The sequence below is a fragment of the Protopterus annectens genome, chromosome 1.part1 (genome assembly GCF_019279795.1).
Source record: "Protopterus annectens isolate FY-2018-M chromosome 1.part1, PAN1.0, whole genome shotgun sequence".
Lineage (NCBI taxonomy): Eukaryota > Metazoa > Chordata > Ceratodontiformes > Protopteridae > Protopterus > Protopterus annectens.
The window spans coordinates 1,565,159,065-1,565,180,809 of record NC_056726.1 but is presented as its reverse complement, the minus strand read 5'-3'; the positions used below and the strand labels follow the sequence as shown (position 1 = coordinate 1,565,180,809).

Here is a 21,745-nt window from a genome sequence, read left to right as displayed (position 1 = left end):
GTAAATAAAATAAATAAAATACATTTTTGCCTCATGTTTTTTGGTCTGTTCTTCATTCATCTTGTAGTTTTCTGGCAAATCACTGATAATTGAAGTCACTAAATAACAACATACATTTGGGTTTTGGACTTCATATCCTTCGGAAAATGCATGCTAACACAAAACCTGTTATTCTAGCAACTAAGTTCATAAGATCTATATGTAAAATATGTCCCTATTTTGGGGTCTTTGTCCCAACATTATTTTAAGTTTTGTCCAGATTTCTTGTACTAATAGGTTGAGAGGTATTAAAATTACATATTCTGCTTTGTTCTCTGATGTGTGCTGTAACATCATTACTACTACTTTTTTTCACAGCACTGATTTCTTAAATGTCTCTATAGCATTGTGAGATTAACAATTACTCTTTTGTTAGCAGGTACAATGTATGGGCACCTTTTCTGTTTCTGTCTGCTGCAGGCTTGTCCTAACACTACAGATTAGTGTCTCCACTTTACATCTACATTTGAATGAGTGTTGCAGTTAAAGAGTTAATTATTGCACCTGTCTAGGTGTACCTGTCTTAAGGCACCTGTCTCATCATCCAATCAGCACTTGATCTTAGGAAAGCTACCTGTCAGCACATACCTCTATAGTGAACTCAACATAAATCACATTACTTTCCACGGGCAGTCTCTAAATGGTGTAGGTGTTAGCACTGAACAGACTGGATATTGTCAATATCTATTCTAGAAGGGCTTCCAGAGATAACATGTCTAAGGAACTGGAGTAAGTAGTTTTTTTTTACAGTAACTGCTGTAACTGTGTGTGTTTTTTTTTTTCTTCCTGTGTTTGTACTTGAATGTTTGCATGTTACATTACCATGACATATGCTGAGAGAGGTAAAGTGTGGTAATCTTGGCAGTAAATGCTTAATGCCATGGTTGCTATAATTTAAATCAATAATTTATCTTGTAAAACAAGCATGAAGTTTTAGGTTGTTAAGCATTTCTCAATCCCTAAATACAGATACTTATGTTTGCAGTATTTGTTTGCTAATCCCAGTTTTCCCATCTTCATTCTATGAAAACAATAAGGTGCTTTGTATGTTTCTATGACAACCACAACAAAGCATAGTATTTGAAACACACATATACTTTATTCATTTTATGTATGAACATGTCTGCTGTACAGGAATGAATGAAGAGAAAAAAGTTGTTCTGCAAAACTGTCTGGTTCAAGCAGGTGGAGACTTCTACATTCCAGCGGGAACATTGTCAGTAAAACAGGTTTTGTCTCTTGTGTTGGTGATGGGAAATATGTGGGAAGGGGGAGGAAGGGGGGATTCTTGACAATAGCTAGAGGCAAGCGTTCTCAGCAGGAAACCCACAACATGATTGCCTTTTGCTTTGGAAACTCTGTGATTACAAATGTTTTAAGCTGTTGACTAGAATGTATTTCTTTTCAATACCTAAATGCTGTTACCTAAAATGATAGCTAACTTTCTCAGCAAAGTGTAAAAGGAGCTGATGTAAAAAAGACCACGTAGTGAACTTTGCATGGATTATAATTTTCAAAATACGTGTCTTAGTGCAACTAAAGCCATATATTAAGAATTTTCTTTTCTGTGTAAAAGGTTTAGAATATTAGGCGGTGCTCATATTAGCATAATTTATTTGCAGTGTACAAGACTTGTAGTATTTCATAAAGTTATTTGTACCATTCATTTGGTTTGCTTATGTGTTTGTTGCACAAGTACATCCATTACCAAGAGACCATCAGGCTCTGAATGGTAATAGTTTTTGATTAAAAGAATGGAATTAGTTTTTGCTGTCATTCTGTACAGCTTGCTTAAGATGCTGACATTCGCGCAGAAGCAGCGTATTTCTTGGGAAGCATAGCAGTTAACTAGGAAGTGGATTTGGTTTCCTTACCTACTCAGCATAAACTTAACAATGTTTTGGCAATATTCCAGCCTTATTCTTACTGGCAATCTGTCTATATATATATATATATATATATATATATATATATATATATATATATATAAATCACACTACTTTCGTTTCATTATGAAGGCAGGCTTTTAAGTGTTTTACGAGCTAATACTTTAGAGGAACACAGCTGATATTGTCATGGTCCAGAAGCAAATATTTTGCTGTTGTGTTACATAGATCGCTGTAATATTTGGAAAATATTATTTTGTTGTTTTTGTATAACTAAGTGCCACATAAGCACATACTGAATGGGTGACATTTTAGTTTAGTGTTTATGATGAGGAGATGGTCAACAGCAGAAATGTCCCAATAAGGGTTTGAATCCCACAGTCTCCACTTGTACATTAGTGAAGTCATCAGCCTATTACAGCTGAAGAGACAATCATGACTCAAGCAGTTGTCTTTACTGCCTATTGGTTTACTACCAGACACAGTAAAATAAAATATAGAAAACAAACTTGTAAAGGTGCTTACCTTAGAAACACAAGGTGCAGGGTTTGATTCTGACATGGGGTAATTGGCTAGGCTTAAAATGGCCCATAAGGGCAGTTAACCTAGTACGAACCTATGAACCTAAAGTAGCAATAAAAGTTTGTCCAAATTACTTAGTGCCTACAATTAAAATACTTGGCAAATCAGAACATAGTAGTAATTAGTAACTTCCTACGATCCTATGATCCTGTACTTGCTGTTAAAAGTTGGACCGATAGATGCTGCTTTTCATTTTCTTTATTTATTTAGCTTTTCAATTTCTTTATTTATTTAGCGGGTAACTGAAATTGGACCATAAAGACCCTAACACAAAGTCTATACTATTTGGATAAATCCTAGAACAGCACAGCATATATACACGAACATAATGTATATATGTTTGAGTTTCAGTGTAGACCTAAGTTACTAGCTCTTGTGAGCTGGGATAGAATATTTTAGTTAATTGCACTAACACATCTGGATTATGTAACAATACATGCTTTGTGTTGTATGCTGCTGATGGCATTGGCATATGTATTATGATTTACATTTACTGGACAAGCAAGGCCACTAGCATATTTTCCGTAAGAAGAACAAGAAAGCAACCATCCATTGTCTGTGACTATCAGCTGCAGATGCAATATGCGACTGATATTATATCCTGTCAGAATTTATGTGACACAGTACTACTAGTTAAAGTGGGCACCAAAAATACAGTCAGATTTTAATCCAGACCCTGACTACCATACAATGTTAGGAATTTTATTTTTACATTATTACAAAATGATTAATAAATGTATGTTTAAAAAATAATTCATGTTGACTTATTTTTATTTTTTTCATTAACTAGGTAACTGAAATATCGATGGGTAATTTAGTCTAGGCAATCAACCAGCAGGTGTTTGTTAGATGCAAAAAACTGGAGTAGTCAGAGTGAACCTATACTGATGGGGAAGAACTTACAACCTCCAAAGAGACAGTGACTGGAAGTCAGGACTGATCCCAGGACCAGAGAGATAGACACCTTATAACTGAATAACTGAGGCATTATGCTGCTCAAGTTCCCTCCCAATAAACAAACAAAAAAAAAAAGCAAGAACAAACCAAAAAACTAGCCCACTAAATTTTAATGTTATTACAAAAATAATGTAATATTTATTTATTTATCCTTTATTTGGTGGGTTAGTCCCACAAGCTGTTGGTCTCTTTTCAGGGGACTCCTGGGGTAGTACTTAAGCTAGTAGAGAAAATTTGCTTGGAACATCTCTTACTTTTTCAATAGGTGCCATAAGATCTTTAACATCCATCTGAGCTACTACAACCAACAGGGCCTCAGTTTAATATCTAGTCCAAGGGATGATACTTTAAGGAGTATAGTAGCCCCCCACCCCTTATGCTGCACTGCAGTGTGAACAACTCATCTACCTATTGTGAGAATAGAACCCACAGCCTTCTGCACTAAGGCTGAATGGGCTGACTGTTACACCACTGATGCTGCTGAAATATACTCTTACAGTTTTAGTGCATAATTTGAGTTACATACAGTAGCTATAGTATTTTTGTGGTGATTATTGAGTGAACAGAGTAGAAAGCATATGCAGAGTGTAGAAAGGCACCTCATGAAAGCCTGGAGTTCACAAGCTTATCATTACTGCAGAATTATGGGGGCAGAAATAAAGGTACCTTGCTGTATCTGTACATCAGCTTAGGTTTCATTTCTTCAACATGTCGAAGTTTCTTTACTGCCTAAACTCTTGAGGAGAATATGTGTGTCATGTGAAGTGGTTATGGATTTGTCATCTTTATGTAAAAGTAATATATAAAAAGTCCAAAGGGTATCTGTGTATCTATCTGTCTGTCTGTCTGTGTGCATACTTGTTCTGCATGGCATCCTGTGCTGAAGTTCTTTATATTCGAGTGTTTTCATTATTTTCAGAAGATGGCCAGTCATGGTCTTCAAAATAACTTTTGCAAAAGTGTTCCGAGACTATTCATTTTCCTTGTGGATGTCCTGTAAGCTGTATACTGTGCATAACCTCCTGAACAATAATTAGATGCATATCACATCATATGGGCTATAACATGGCAAAACACTCATCACAGTGAAATACTGTCTTTAAGGTACAACTGCTTTAAAATGAAAGCCAAAACTGTAGTTTCTGGTTGCTTGAGAGTTACTATTAAAAATAGGCCTGACTAATACTGTACCCTATACTGTTTGTTTGGTTTTATTTATTCTTAGGTTGGGGAGAGATGGACAAGATGGAATTTATTCCTATCTTCTTTTTAAAACTCTAAAAACGTAAGGTATGTTTCTGCGGGAGGAAGGGGGGGGGCAGAAGGTGCAACACATGGAAAATGTACTATATTTCTTTGATTTTTTTTTTTTTTTGGCAGTTGCTTGAGTTTCAGTTAACTGAGAGTTAACTGTACTGGCAGATTTCCCAAAATATTTCAATAAAAAATGTGAACATTTTCTAAATATCTTAACTAATTGATAAAATATTCTGTGTGTGTGTGTGTGTGTGTGTGTGTGTGTGTGTGTGTGTGTGTGTGTGTGTGTGTGTGTGTGTGAGAGATAGAGAGAGAGAGTATGTGCATATCAGAAAAGACAGATTACGGGCATCAGTAGGCTTATGTGAATCCTGCTTTTCTTGTGAAATTTAAATAACTTTTTAAGAAATAGGCAGTATTCCAATCCTTGAAAAATAGTATTTTTTTCTAAAAAGTCATAAATATATGAGAAGTTAGAATTCAGCTATAATACTGATGCCTATATAATTTTCCAGTTTATGGAAAAACATTTACTTTCAGATTGACACAACAGAAATCCTTAAAGTGTGTTTTGCGAAGTTTCCCTGTGTCTGGTGTAAATACCTTTTTAACATGAAATTGTAAAACCCTACTTGGGAATTTTGGGTGGAACAAATTCTTGTTACAGTCCACGAGGTCACCTGCTCTGATTTATGCTTTTACAAAATAAAGATACCTCTGTTTATTTTTCAAATCTATTAGGAAACTACTCACGCTTTGATCAAAACTATAATATTAGTTGTCGCTACAAAGTTATTTCTTCAAAATTTTAAAATGACATTATGAAACTTCTACAGATTGCATTTATAACACTGAATGTACCTGTAAAACAGACATGAATAAAATTCATATCAATGACCCTGGAAACCCCTTGCAGAAGATTAGAGAAAGCACCACTTTTCATTTCACTGCAGCATATATTTTAACATGTAAATTTAGTAGCAAAATCTTCTGTATAGACTTGTTCAGTGGTTTCAGAGGTTTTGCTCTGGTAAGCAGCACATTGTCTTATTAGAAAAATCAGAAAACATCTATGAAGCTAAGTCAGAATGCAAAAATCTTCATTTATCCTCAACCCCTTTTTCCCATTTTTTACATGGGGTCTGGGTGTCAACAGTGGCAATCTTCGAGAGCCAAAGTTTACACCACCGGGTGGCATGCCTTGTCACAGGTAACGATCTTAACATAATGCATGAATAACAGCAACTTTAGTTTGCCTCCTTGCTGTAGAAAATCATGCTTCTGTCATTCCTTCCTGCTATGTCTTAATCCTGTAGAACAACTTGCATGTACTGTCACTCCCTACATATGACACATTTAGCTGAGCCTGTTGCTTCCTGCCTCCTTAAAAGGCAATTGCACCCCCAGTTATATGTTAAACATGCCCCATCCATTCATTTGCCAAAATCTTCCCTCTGCATTTTCCTTCGTCAATTTTGGCTTTATGTCTGACGCTGAGATACCCGTCTTTCCACACCCTCCTATTGAACTTTGATTTTAGTAAAGCTCTCCTAATTTGTTCTCACTCACTGCTGATTACCACACCATTTCTTTACCCATGTCTTGCTCTTAGGTTTTATTCTTTGACCACATTGTTGCTTGCAACAGTTTTTTTTTTTTTTTTGAATTCTTACACAATTCCTTCTAATCAGTGTCTTAAAATGTTATTTCTGAAATTCTTTCTACTGCTGCAGTTAAAAAATATGGATTAACTAAATGAGAACTTTTCTGTTAATGAATTATTTCAAATGAATAAAGAAGGCACTGGTGACCCCTGTCTGGTGTCTTTTTCTTTAGACAGAATATCACCAGTTTATTCTGTAATGGTGTGCCGGGTTAGAAGCATTGCTAAAAAAACAGTTTATAAATAATGCAAACAAGCATTGGGTTATAAAACTATATGCAGTAATTACGTATCTCCTCACAAAATCAATTGATTATTTCTCATACTACACTTGCTTTGTTACGCTAAAATATGCAATAATTAAAACTTTAATACCAGAAATATATATTTATAAGTGCTGTATGACAGCTAAACGTTAAAAAAAAAATTTAAAAAAAAGTACTTATAAAGTATAATGTAGTGGTGACCTTAAGTCAATGCAGCTATTAAGATATACCGTGTAAAATGCATTAGTAATTGGGAAAAGAATGAATTTGGCAAGGGAAGAAATAAACAGTACATCCAGGCAGGGAATTTATAATAAATATTTACATGAAAATCAATAGAAAATTCTTAAAGGATAAGAACAAGAAAGTAAAAATGGGAAAGAATGAATGTCAGCCAGGAGGAGATGAGTGCCACAGTCTGAAAATGTTGGTTAGATAATGATTAAAGATATTGCTATTCTTTATGCCAGTATGTCCATGACAAGTATGATAAATTCCAACAAATGAATTGAGTCTAGATATGCTGTAGTTTGAAATTCTGTCTTTAAATATATGAAAACGAAAGTTCAGAAAATATGTAATGACTTGTAGAGGTTAACTCTTAACTGTAATTTAACATGTTTAATACCCCTGAACTCAAAAAGAAAAAAAAAACTGCATGGCTTATCTCTTTTTCATCATAAATGTTCAGCTAGCAGAAAACTTGAAAAAAAGAGTTTAGGATGTCTATACACACTTGAACAGAGCAAGTATTAATAATCAATGATGCATACATAAATATTCTATGCTAGATATTTTCTAGGATAAAGGTAAGATGTGGCAATGCAGGAGAGACGAAGTAAGGAGGCTAGGTGGGCAAAACAGTCTTTGCCTGATAATGGCTTCTGTTTTCTTTGCATAAACAATAAATAATGATTCACTGTCAAAATCTATGCAACAATACCAAGGTAATTGTAATACCTAACTAGTATAGCTTACAAAGTTGAACATATCTGAGCCCAACCTATCTGAACCTGTCTAGATGAAGAACCCTTTCCTTTAAAAAATAGTGCATTGTGTATACAGTAATTTAATTATAACATGATTATCTATCAATTACTAATGAAAAAAAAAGCTGCATTTAATGGAGAAATCAAAGGATCTATAGCAAACCACAGCATTTTCATCTTTCTGCACACTGAGAAAGATATAAATAAATGCATAAATAAATGCTACATGTACTTTAGTTTTAGTTGCCTTCTTTTCTGAGCACCTGGGAACTTTAGTCTGCTTGTTTGATTGTCATATAGTGTAATGTGAAGCATCCCCACAGTCAAATTGAACACAGGTCTTCAAGACACAGTTTCAGTACAGTTCATTAATAATAAATAATGCTAGATTCATCTTTTAAGCAGTAAGCAAACACCATTAACTATATATGCAGTAATTATAAAAAGATGCATTTATTTCTATATACATTTAACAGTTATACCTACATTCAAAGATTGCACATTTTTTATCTACTGTTACCACTGTAAAACACCCCGCATTAAATGTGGCTCATCAAAATGGTAAACAGGCCATTTAAGTACCAGTTATACAAAACAAACAATAGTTTAATCAGATGTAGGTACTAATCAGTAGCCTAGATTAACTCTAATAGTCCCAAATAAAGTGATAACAATAACAAAAGTAATAAAATTTAAGAAATCTTTTTTAGAAACAAAAACAACCTAAACATCCATAGCATATATGTTTGCCTGCTAGAAGGGGTTTGCTAAAAAACTGGCATGTGCACAGGGCTAGTCTTTGGTCATACCTCACAAAATAAATACCCTTTTTCTGTGGTGCCTATCTTAAATATGTAAATTAAAATGAGGTGAGTGCCGTGAATTCTCAGACAACAACCATTTATTTGAACAGCTACTGATATAATAAATCCTTGTGGGCAAATTTACCTTCTTTGCTGGTTCATTTGCCACATTTTGTTACAGTTGTGTGCTTTGAAGACTGTATGTCATACTTTCGTGCAGATCAAAGTGCCTTACCCCCTCAAAATTGTTTCACTTTTGTGTTGTATACCTGGCTATACCTCTGTACATTCTCCCATGGAAATAAGGTTATTATTGCTGCCAGAGAGGCTACACCCACACAACCACATCAGTAGTTTTTTTTTTTTTTTCAGTAAGGACCTGACTCCTGGTTCTTGTCTGTATAAGAGTAGCATGTTATTGTTGTTGTTGTGTCTTTCGGCTTTTCCCGGTTAGGGGTCGCCACAGCGGAACTCCGGTCCGCTAATGATTGGCAGTAGATTTTTACGTGTCGAGTTGCTGGCCCTGATGCACACCCTTCAACGAAGGTACACCAATTCATGCATGTCTCCACACAGAAGACGGTCTAGCTGAGAATCGAACAGGACAACGTCTTACTGTGAGGCAACAATGCTACCGCAGCACCACCACTGCAGTATGATATGTTAAATTAACAGATCTTATTCTCTGTAGCAGAGAAAAAAAATCCATTAAATCTATCAAATTATAAATTTCAGATAACACAAAAAGTAAAGCTACCTTAGCAATCATAGTTTGCATACTATGCAGCTAATTGTGTGCAGAAATACCAAGGTAAAAATGGGAAGAATTACTATTAAAATGTTAATGTTTACTGACAGTGAGCAGGGTTTTGAAATTTGTTTCAAAACCTGGTACAGTTAAGGACTAGACCATTTTACTCTGACTGTAATTGATGTTTCTTAACCAGTATGATTCGTCTCATATAATACTAATACTGCAGAATAAGAAGTGGTTGGTCTCCCGCTCCGATAGCAAGATAGTACTTTAACAATCTGAGTTTGTATGTTCTTGTCTCTGAAAATAATATCGCATGATTGAACCGACAGGCAACACACTACATGTGTATGACTCTTCAATGGGGCTGGGGATGCAGAGAAGAAGCCAGTGTTGGAATAAAAGCACTTATGTGCTCAAAAAAAAAAATAAAATAAGAATTTAAGCATGATAATAAAAAGGTGAAGAGCTGATAGGGCAGGTACATTTGGTGTCAAAAAATGAGGAAAACTGTCACACTGGAAAGGGCATCTGTATTTGTTTGCTACCACCCTTTACCTTTGTGTTTCTAGTGTGGTATGGCAGAGCCATTCAAAGTCACAGTTCTGAGTCCAAGCGAAGACATATGCTAAACGACCAATTCATTAAACCCCACATAGACCACCCTACTATTCCAGACTAACTAGCAAGCTTCTTTTCCGCTCATTGCTGAAAGCATCTTTGCCTTTGAAAAGATTTCCTCTGTCATTGTTTTTTATGGTTTCTTAAAAGTAAGAATCATCAGCATTGGACAAAACAGTTGAGAATAATTGGATATTTATATTTTTAAATGCATCATTAATAATGAAGGTCTGTGGATGGAATTTCCAAGGTTAACTCTTTTCTGGTAGCCATGCAAGATTTCATGATCTCCAATGGAAAGATTGTACTAGCAACATCACACTTTCCTGTTTCTACTTTTCAGTCAAGAGGAAGTAAAATATTGATATGTTCAGAATTGCAATCATTTACAAAAATAAGTTAAGTGGATTAATTATCTTCTGGAAACAAGAAAAGCATACTGGCCCAAATTCCAAAAGACTTGATCTCAGTATAAGTGACCCTTACACTGATAGCAGGTCTTTTGGAATCTATCCTGTGGTGTAAGTTAATTCGCTTACATTGACAACAACTCTTTTGGAATATGGTATACTGTCTCAGTATGATCTGCCTACTTCAAAACAATAAGCTGTGAAAACCGTAGACCTAAAACTATTTGCAGATCCAGAAACAAATGTAAAACATGTATGGAAATCATAGGGTCATAGGAGGTTACTAGGCTAATGGTCCTGGGGCCCTTATAAACCTAGCCAAGAGTTTATGCCCAAAAAAGAAAGAAACCTTAGTCAGCACCTTTCACCCCTGTCAAAGAGGGACAGCTGGAACCCCTGGGACAAATTTGTAGTATCCCATCCATTCATCAAGGTTGCACTTGAAGAGGGTCAGTGAGGTACACTGTTTGACATATATGGGAAGTCTATTCCAGAGACAAAGCAGCCTCTGGGAGGCAAACCTGTCACTCCAACAGGTTTTGTTGATATTGCATATTAGATTTAGGCCTTTCAAGTGGGTAATGCGTGAGGAGTTAGACTTATAGATATGGAGCTTCTCTAGTAGGGCAGGGTCTGATATCACCTTGTAAGCAAGACACAGATCACCTCTGAGCAATCTGTATGATACCGAGTAGAGTGATAGTGATTTCAGCCTGTCTACATAGGACAGGTGTTGGAGGCCATGGATTCTCTTTGTGAAGTATTTCTGTGGCCTTTCCAGTTGGTGCAGGTGTTTGGAGAGGTACATACACAAAAAAAAATATGAATTCTAAGTTATGACTGTTTGTTATGTTATAGGTAAACTATGAATTCAGAAAAAAAGAGACAGCAGTTGCAACAGACATTATATTATTAATTTGGTGTGGGGGATCTAATTTAAGGTGCCAGTTAATAAAAATGATACCTAAACAAAACATTTGGGGATTGTCAATGCAAGAATGTAGAAGGCATCTACATTGGAGAAACAGTGAGAAATGAAATAACAGCAAGAGTGACACACACACACACACACACACACACATATATGATGCTGAATTTGTCAAATATGTGCCAAAGTAGAGACATCTGTTCCTGGAACAACTATGTTAGTCAGGAGATACCAAGCAGCCAGTTCTAGAACTGCTACAGAATACACACATGGCTACTACTAGTTGGTATAATACTACTTTGTATTGCATATTATATGGGACATGAATTTAATCAGATAGCTCATATTTGGAAGTACGAGGGTAGTGTGACAGTGGTGAGGTCTGCGGTGGGAGTGGCGGATGCGTTTAAGGTGGAGGTGGGATTACATCAAGGATCAGCTCTGAGCCCTTTCTTATTTGCAATGGTGATGGACAGGTTGACAGACAAGATCAGACAGGAGTCCCCGTGGACTATGATGTTTGCAGATGACATTGTGATCTGTAGTGAAAGTAGGGAACAGGTGGAGGAGACCCTGGAGAGATGGAGATATACTCTAGAGAGAAGAGGAATGAAGGTCAGCAGGACTAAGACAGAATATATGTGTGTGAATGAGAGGGAGGATAGAGGAATGGTGAGGATGCAGGGAGTAGAGGTGGCGAAGGTGAATGAGTTTAAGTACTTGGGATCAACAGTTCAGAGTAATGGTGAGTGTGGAAGAGAGGTAAAGAAGAGAGTACAGGCAGGATGGAGTGGGTGGAGAAGAGTGTCAGGAGTGATTTGTGACAGACGAGTACCAGTAAGAGTGAAAGGGAAGTTCTACAAGAGGGTAGTGAGACCAGCTATGTTATATGGGTTGGAGACAGTGGGACTGACAAAAAGGCAGGAGTTTGAGCTGGATGTGGCAGAGTTGAAGATGTTAAGATTTGCACTGGGTGTGACGAGGATGGCCAGGATTAGGAATAAGTATATTAGAGGGTCAGCCCAGGTTGGAAGGTTTGGAGACAAAGCCAGAGAGGTAAGATTACATTGGTTTGGACATGTGCTGAGGAGGGATGCAGAGTATATTGGGAAAAAGATGCTAAGGATGAAGCTGCCAGGTAACAGGAAAAGAGGAAGGCCTAAGATAAGGTTTATGGATGTGGTGAGAGAGGACATGCAGGTGGTTGGTGTGACAGAGCAAGATGCAGAGGACAGGAAGAAATGGAAACAGGTGATCTGCTGTGGCGACCCCTAATGGGAGCAGCCGAAAGAAGAAGAAGAAGAAGAAGCTCATATTTGGAAATTATGTTTAGTAGATCGTATCTAGTTATCAAAGATTAAATAGCAAGATATATCTGAGAAATACGTTTAAAACAGGTTGCTTGCAATTAAACAAAACAGGTGTTATTTTATATAGTCGGGATTATTTATTCAGGTGTTGGATGCCTGATTTGCTGAAATTCGCTCTGCTTGCAGCTATCAGTGAGAGAGTGATTTGTGACATGGTACAGCTTCAGTTTTCTTCCAAATCCTAAGAACATACTTGTTGACTGTCTAAGCAAACTTTGCATTTATGTTGCATTTAGCCTTGCAAGCCACAGTTGTAGCTGAAAAAGGTCTGAGAAGAATGTCTACACTTAGCTGGTTAAAATACATTTCAATTCAGTTTAGATTTAAATCTGTTTACCTTCACAGAAGAGGTTTAGTTTGCTTGGTTGCTTCCTATAAAAATCAAGAAAATAAACAATGCCCTATAAGTTTTTAACTTTCCTCTGACTGTTGCAGAAAGCTATGCTAATTTACCAAACACGTTAATGTGATAAGAAACAAAGCTAAAACTCTACAGCAAGAGTTTTAATATGATTGTAAAGTGAAAACAAACCGTTTACAATGTAAAAAATGTAACTTGCCTTGTAAAATCCTACATTTCAGTAAAATATCTCACTTTTACTTGCTGAAATATTCACTGTTCCAGTTGCACCTGATTTCACCTTTAGATCCCCACCCTCAAAATTGCTCCTGCACTACAACCCATACCCTATATCATTTCATTTCAGTTTTGCATAGCTGCGGTGGTGCTGCTGCTGCGGTAGCGTTGTCGCCTCATAGTAAGACGTTGTCTCGTTCAATTCTCAGCTAGAGTGTCTTCTGTGTGGAGGCATACGTGAATGGGGCGTGACTTCGTTGAAGGTTGTGCGTCAGGGCTGGTAACCCGGTACGTAAAAATCCACTACCACTCATTAGCGGACCGGAGTTCTGCTGTGGCGACCCCTAACCGGGAAAAGCCGAAAAAAAAAAAACAAACTACATATGCTAAAGCTGAGACACTGAACAAAATGTGAAGCAAACTGCATTTTCAAGTGTTTATTTACTGGGCTATATCTGTATGATAACATAGGTTCATAGGTAGGTATTAGGCTATTGGCCCTAGGGCCTATATAAGCCTCGCCAAAGGTACCCTGGCTTTCGCCACCCAAAAAGGTCTGAGAAGAATGTCTACACTTAGCTGGTTAAAATACATTTAAATTCAGTTTAGATTTAAATTTGTTTACCTTCACAGAAGAGGCTTAGTTTGCTTGGTTGCATGATTTCATAACCTCCTTGGCTAAAATTTGTATTACTACTGATTTTTTTAATACAGTTTGTTAACTAGGTAAGTGAACTTAATACTTCAATGACCTTTTTTCAACCATAAACTGTGCCACTATAGTTCGTCATCCGCATGGTTTGGAGAAAGCCCACCATATCAAAGAAAATCCAGATTTACACCGGGACAAATTGGGCAATGGATTTTATCACACCTAACATGATGTAGTGAAAATGTATTCAAAATCTGGCTTCAGAAATATGCTGTTTCCCAGTAAGGAGTCGCCACAGCGAAACTCCGTACCGCTAATGATTGGCAGTAGATTTTTATGGTGCCAAGTTGCCAGCCAGACGCCCAACCTTCAAAGAAGGTACGCCCATTCACGCATGTCTTTCGGAATTTGGAAGCCACTCGACTGCGGGGAGGACATGCCGACTCCACACAGAAGGCACTCCCCGCACACTAGCTGAGAATCGAACGGGAGAACCTCTTGGTAGGAGGCATTAACGCAACCGCTTTACCACCGCGGCTTACTAGCTTCAGCAGTATAGACATAGGAAATAAATTTCTCATTTCTTTCACATACCTAACAGTCACACAAGCTATGCAAAAGAAGAAGAAATCAAGCACCATTATCCTGGTAGCAAATTATTACTTATGAGCTGCAGACATATAAAATAGAGTTGCTAGAAACTGTCCAGTAGCAAAACACACTTTCAGTGGGATTATATTCATTTAGTTAACGTGCTCAGTGAATTCATCAGTCTATAACCCTTTTCTACCAGGCACAGGCAACAGAGGCAAGATAAATTAAGTTTACATAGACACTTTTAGTCAATCAGTGTTTTTTTTTTTTTGGCAGGGCAGGTCTTACTTAGGCTTGCAAGATTCTTCAGATTCCCGAAAAAAATGCGTTCCACTGTGCATTGACCTTCCAGATGAAAGCACAGATAGGCAAGAAAGAATACAGTAAGAAAGTACTACACTGAAATAAAATGAATGCTGTGATCTCACACATTTGTAATAATATCTCCAGTTTAGTCTCTAAAGGGTTAAGGTGAATATGCATTTTTTTTTTCATTTGTGGGTTGTGGTCGAAACCATTGTTGCCAGAAGCAAATTTTTTCATGCATAAGGTGTGCTGTTAAAACATGACTAATATTATGCACCATGAGTTTTAAATCCATTATTATGGTTTTTTGCACAGATCAAGATCTAAGTCCAAGCTTATATCTTTCACTATTGGATCACAACATTATAAATAAAGAAAAAAGACTTAGGATGGACTAATTGTTGGGCATTATACATAAGGGACAAGGTATAGTTTAAAAACATCTCTGTTTCATTTAAAACCTTTTTTTCAACAGATACTTCTGGGAAGACAAGCAGAAAAAAAAAGAAAAACATTACATCTTGAGATCTTTTTTTTCTTCTGGGGAACAACTGCTGATGACTGTGGGAAGACGTAACTTACACAATTCACTGGAAAATGCTGAATATTTATGACTATCCACCCAAATAAGACTCTTGTGGGCAGGGAAGGGGGAGTAACCAAACATTGCAAACAAGTAAATCAGTTGAAACATTCTTTGTTTTGTTAGGAGACATATAATGTGAGCATGAGCATCTGGAAATGTATGTTACAGTATGCACACTTTTTAAAATAATGAGCTGTGAATGAACTACATTCAGCAAACCTGAGTTTGATTAAAAAAGGCAGGAGTCAGAACTTGACGTGGCAGAGTTGAAGATGTTAAGATTTGCACTAGGTGTGACGAGGATGGACAGGATTAGGACTAAGTATATTAGAGGGTCAGCCCAGGTTGGAAGGTTTGGAGACAAAGCCAGAGAGGCAAGATTACGCTGATTTGGACATGTACTGAGGAGGGATGCAGAGTATATTGGGAAAAGATGCTAAGGATGAAGCTGCCAGGGAACAGGAAAAGAGGAAGGCCTAAGATAAGGTTTATGGATGTGGTGAGAGAGGACATGCAGGTGGTTGGTGTGACAGAGCAAGATGCAGAGGACAGGAAGAAATGGAAAGAGTTGATCTGCTGTGGCGACCCCTAATGGGAGCAGCCGAAAGAAGAAGAAGTCTCTGCTTGGAAATAGTTTAGTTACGAACAATCAGATTTTCCAGACCAAAACTGCTAGGTAAAACCAGAAACCAAGCAATTGTACAAATAATCTGTATCTTGATATCAAAATCCAAATAAACAAAAAATACCCATGTACTGTACTTATTGTTTTGAAAATAAAGTTTGTTTTAATATAAGCAAACAATGTGATCAGTTAAACACAAATCCATGGCCCAGCATAAACAGTTTTTTGAAAGGACTGTTTGTCTTTCCAGGAAAAAAGAAACAGCTCCAAAAAATGATTTGTAAGTCACCTAAGCATGAAAAAATGTACTTCACTAGAGCTGGGGCATCACTTCTCTTTCTGAAGAAGTTTAATTCATCTGTAATTTGTGCCTGTTGACAGTAGTGTGATCTGTAAATGAAAATATTACAACAGATCTGGCTGTTCTGTGTTAAATGCTCTTTGCATCTCTGTTTCTTGTGTGACTGTGAGACCCAATTAACTTCCACAAAGGACAAACAGTAATCCTGCCACTTGTGGGTGCAATATAGCTGAAACTAAAAATTAAGTAAATGGGTTACAAAGCATTTAAAGGTTACTGAGACTATTACCTATCCCAGAGCTTCACACTTCTTCTTCTTCTTTTGGCTTTTCCCGGTTAGGGGTCGCCACAGCAGATCACTGTCCGCTCATGATTGGCAGTGGAGTTTTTACTGTGTCTAGTTGCCAGTCCAGCGCCCAACTTTCCACAGAAGGCGCACACACACACACACGCGCACACACACACACACACACACACACGCCTAGGGCCAATTTTAGTGTGTCCAATCCACCTGCAGCATGTCTTTGGGATGTGGGAGGAAACTGGAGCACCCGGAGGGAACCCACGCGACCACAGGGAGAACATGCAGATTCCGCACAGAAGGCACCCCAGCCGAGGATTGAACCGGAGAACCTCTTGCTGTGAGGTGGCAATCCCAGAGCTTCACACAGATTAAGGTAAATTCTAGTAGCTACACAGTTTAATATATTTGTGAAGTTCTGTGACAGGGTACCTAAACCATCTGTCACAGAACTTCACAAAATATTAAACTGTGTATTAAATTGTCTTAATCAGTGTGTTATGCATTTCCCAAAGCAGATTGTACACATATACTATTAATTATCAAATTCAGATGACTTGCGAAGTCTGGTTTATGAATGAATCTTATTAATTGAAAATAAATTCCAAAATAATATTAGTGGGAGACATTGTAGTTCCTGAGCCATTGGGACTCCACTGCCTTTCCTTATTTTTCATTTCATGATGTTAATGAAAAACAACGCCATGATTTTATTTATTTTGATTTGCATTGTAGTAGCTTATAAAATTCTCTTATGTCTTTTCAAGAATATTTTAAGTGGAGAACTATTAGGGTTTGGCTGAAGAGCGCCAGTATAATGTAAAATAGATCTTAACTTGCTCACATAATAAACCTATGAAAATTAACTTGAAATTAAACAAATCATTTGACATGAACTTGGGGTGGGGGTGGGGGCACCTAACAGATCATATGGCATTTTCAGAGGTAATTGAAGGATTATGATTTCTTTATAAATTCTAAGTACAACATTAACCAGTCAGCTTTGTAAATTTCCATGTATACCCAGATTTGCATGTATGAACTTCTGATCTCTGGAGCAAAGTGATGTGAGATGAGTCAATGTAGAATCTGAGAACTCCACCTAAATGAACCTCAGAGCATATTTTCAGCATGTTTCATACTGCTGGGCCCTGAACTGTTGATGTAATGCCTAATTCATAAAGGATTTCTCCAGGTTCTTGCATTTTAGACACAGTCACTAAACTTATTCGTGCATTTTGGTTTTGTTCTTACAGTTTCCTGGAAATACCTCAACGTTTTTCCCAGAATCCTGTCAATCCTATCATTTTCTCTGACAGTTTCTTCGCTTTTTGCACTGTTAAGCAAGAAGGACATCACTGTTCAAAGTTAGGGAGACTAAATTAACCTGTTATTCTCGCAATCAACCTGCCTTTGGTAGTGCTGTACAAATAAGAAAGTGTCCTGTAATGGATATTACTTGTTTTATTCCAGATGGTTACTCTAGTATTAGATGGGTTATAAAACTTTTGTTTGCCATCTTTTTTAAAACCTCTGCTTGGTTTTCACTTTACATACCGTCTTACTTCATTGTTTTTCATTGGAAGGTTATACCATTTTTCAGTATTTGATTGCTATTGCAAACACTGTCATTGCCATATACTATGCAATGATTCTTTTTAATTGTTTATGTTGACAAGATTATGCACTGTTTTATAATAACTTTGTATTTGACTCCAATGTAAATCTTGCTGTTGGGGAACAGTTAAATACCTAATTAACTGTTATCCAGACAATTTGCATTTCTGCATTCCTTTGATGGTTGGCCAACTTTATGGCTGAAATAGTTATTCAGACCAGCCAGTCCTACAGTCCTTTTAACAAACAAGCAAATAAATTAATATATAAAATCATTTGAAACCACAATATCCTTTTTTTGTTTTTTGCTAACAACCAGTTACATCTTCTAAATTTGTATGACCACAAAATGACCAGGTACTACCACGTTTACTAGCAAACCTTAGTTGATGACCCCTTCTCCATGTGATATTACTGTTGTGCAAGTCCAGGTGTATTCATAGTGCTCCAGGAGATGAGCACATTTGGTGTGCGTTTTTAAGATGCCACTTATCCACTTTCAGTCACCCTTGTCATTTTCTAATGCTCTCTTTATCCTATTCAGGTTGGAGGGGACCGACAGTTATCTGGAAGGTACCTGGGAATAAGGCATGAAATTAATCCTGGATGGAATACTCATCCATAAAAGGATGCACACACTTCTATACACAACACACACCTATGGACAGTTTGCAATAAAGTTAATTAAATCTGCAGTGTAAGAGGAGACTAGAGCCAATGGAGAAAACAATATTGATAAAAGAATGGCATGCAGACTCCAGACAGAGAGTACCCAGCTGGACACTGACATGGAGAGCCAGATGAGAGTGAGTTGCCTATGCTACTGTACCCATCCCAGGGGGAAGGTGTTGGGGTAACACTGACTCAAGATTCAGAATACATGGTACCCCAAATCCTCTGAATTCACACTAAGGGAGATGGAGCCTGTTAAGGAGACTCCATGTGTTCTAGGTAGATGTCACAGATATGTTGAAGTATTTACTCACACTATGTCTAATATAGTGGAACCTGCAATTTCTGCCCAACAGGAGCATGTGTCAGGTGAAAAAAAAATATGGCTTAACCACCACAAGAAGATGACCAGCTGACTTTTGACTCTATGTCTTCCGACACCTGGAGTAAGGAGGGGTGGGGTGTGAGGGTCCAAAAAGGAATGATTAATAGAAGAATATGGATCGCCAATTCATTTTTGGACCATGGCAGAACAAAAGTAATCCCAATAGGATAAAAGCCAAACTGTGTTTTTTTTTTTTTCTGGGGACAAATCCTCTTCACATCACTATACAGATTAAGGCAGCATCTGTTGCCATCGGAATTATTTAGCAAAGTTGATGATAACTCTGAAAAGGGACAATGCACCAAGTTTTCAGAGGAAGGATTGTCCATCAAAAAACTCAATTTTGTCAGTAATAAACGGATTTAGAACACTGTAAAATACAGAAATAAATAATACACTGATGCATGGCTGAAAATAAAAACACATAATGGAAGGTAAGCAGTTTCATGATCATATGATCTCATCACACCATAATGTAAACTAAAACACATTGCAATAAATATGCAACATATCCAATCAAAATCACATTTCAAACATACTCATCCAGATCACTTCCTCAAACCATAATATGCTAATTATATTAATATGAATAAACATGACATACAATCAAAATCACATTTTAAATATATTAATCCAATTGGAAAAGAACAACAGCCTACCCAACAGTTTATCCCCAAAAAGAAACCTCGGTCAGCACCTGTCACCCGTCAAGGACACAGGTGAAACCCCTGGGACAAATTTGTGGTTTCCCCTCCACTCATCAAGGTTGCTCTAGAAGAGAGTCAGCAAGACTATCTTGCACATCTGTTGACCATCTGTGTTGCTGACCAATGTCCGTTGACAATGCAGGGGTCAATTTAACTTCATATCAAATGAATTGCACGAACTCCAAACTGATAAGCAAAGTGAAGCAGGAACCAAAACTGGTAAGTACCACAGCAAACAAATTTTATTTAAGCACTTTTGCCGGCCTTAAGCCATTGACTTCATCAGAAACAATAAGCACATAGTATACAATGCTTAAATAGTCACCCCATCACATGATCACATTTGCAAATCCCATAGGCTCATATGGGAATGAAAACTTGAAATAATCTATGCATCTATTAAATACATATATATCTTTTCTAACACCATAAAAATCATACACATTAATACACATAATAATATACAAGATAAAAAAAAATTGTATGAATAGTATAATAAATATAATAAATATATATGTAAATAGATAGATAGATAGATAAATATATAAATAAATAAATTCCTACTGCCTGCATATCCATGTGTTTATGTATTTAAAAACATAACTAGATAAAAAACATCAGTAAGTAAATTAATTAATATATATTATATTCTAAATATGGAATTCGGACCTTAATTTTAATAAGCTTGCAACAGAAACTGACTCATTGAGTCCTGGTGAAACTGTGGCATTGCAACTAAGCTGCCATAGTAACTCTCTATATTTCAAAAACATCCCCCACCCCCCACTGTCCTTGTTAAATATTTGCTCCAACCCAGCAAATTTAAAGGAATGGTCACTACATTCAAAAATATGCTTGGCTAAGGCATTGTTTAAATTGTATGGGACCATGTGATTATATGTTGCTGACCCATATGTTGCCCACCTTCCTTTATCCCAGTTGCTCCATCCATCCTTCTCCTGATCTGTCTTTCCTGATATTATTATTCTGCCCCCCCCCCCCCAATATCCACACTAACTCCTGGTATCCTGCTTTATCTAGTTGGTCCTGCCACTGCTGCCTGAATGCAATATTTTTCTTGTCATCAAAACCATGCTGCGGAGTATAAGCAGAGATTATGAACACTGTTCTGTCTGTACACTGAAGTCTGCTATCACTAATTCAGGTGACATCTCTCACTGTCTTCAGAAGACTTTCTCTCACCACAGTTCCTACATCATTTCTAATTTGTCCTCCCCTGAGTAGTAGACTCTGGGTCCCAAGCCAAATGGTTTTGCCGCAGTGCCCTTAGTTTCATAGTTTCATAGTTTCATAGGTAGATACTAGGCTATCTGCCCTAGGGCATTTATAAGCCTAGCCAGAGTGTATTTGGCTTCCGCCTTCCTATTAGATTAGCCTACTGTGCCTCTGTAAAGTAGGTCACAGAAGGTACCCTTTTAAGATTAGTTTACTGTGCCTCTGTCTAGCAGGGACACAGGAGAGATCCCAGGGGTGAATTTGCGATTTCCCATCCATGCGTCCAAATTTCGCTTGAAAAGGGTCAGCGAGGGGCTATGTCTAACATGAATTGGGATTCTATTCCAGAGTGAGGGGAGCCTCCGGGAAATGAATCTGTCCCTCCAGCATGTCCTATTTATTTTTGTGCTGAGGTTTAGGTCCCTGGAGCATGTAACTCTAAGGGACTTGGATTTTTTGAGGTGGAGCATGTCCATTAATTCTGGGTTTGACATGGCTTTGTATGTCAGGCATAGATTGCCTCTGAGTAGGCGGTAAGCAACTGAGTAGAGCTGGAGTTTCTTTAGTCGAGCTGCATAGGACATCTGTTTGTAGCCCATGATCCTCTTGGTGAGGTACTTTTGGGGTCTCTCCAGTCTCTTCCACCTTGTCTCCCAGATAC

The 21,745-nt window shown here is 37.3% G+C and overlaps 1 protein-coding gene across 4 annotated transcripts in view; it reads left to right on the top strand.

The window, feature by feature from the left end:
* Window positions 1-643: 643 nt before the first annotated feature.
* Window positions 644-21,745, top strand: part of GRHL3 (grainyhead like transcription factor 3) — a 154,402-nt gene continuing 133,300 nt past the window's right edge. For 2 of the 4 annotated variants that reach the window (XM_044083212.1, XM_044083221.1), the window contains exon 1: window positions 644-768. In XM_044083212.1, coding sequence (XP_043939147.1) covers window positions 752-768 — 17 coding nt within the window. In that variant the 5' untranslated portion in view covers window positions 644-751. The remainder of the gene's footprint in view (window positions 769-21,745) is intronic. The other 2 variants (XM_044083230.1, XM_044083203.1) reach the window with 1 other exon arrangement.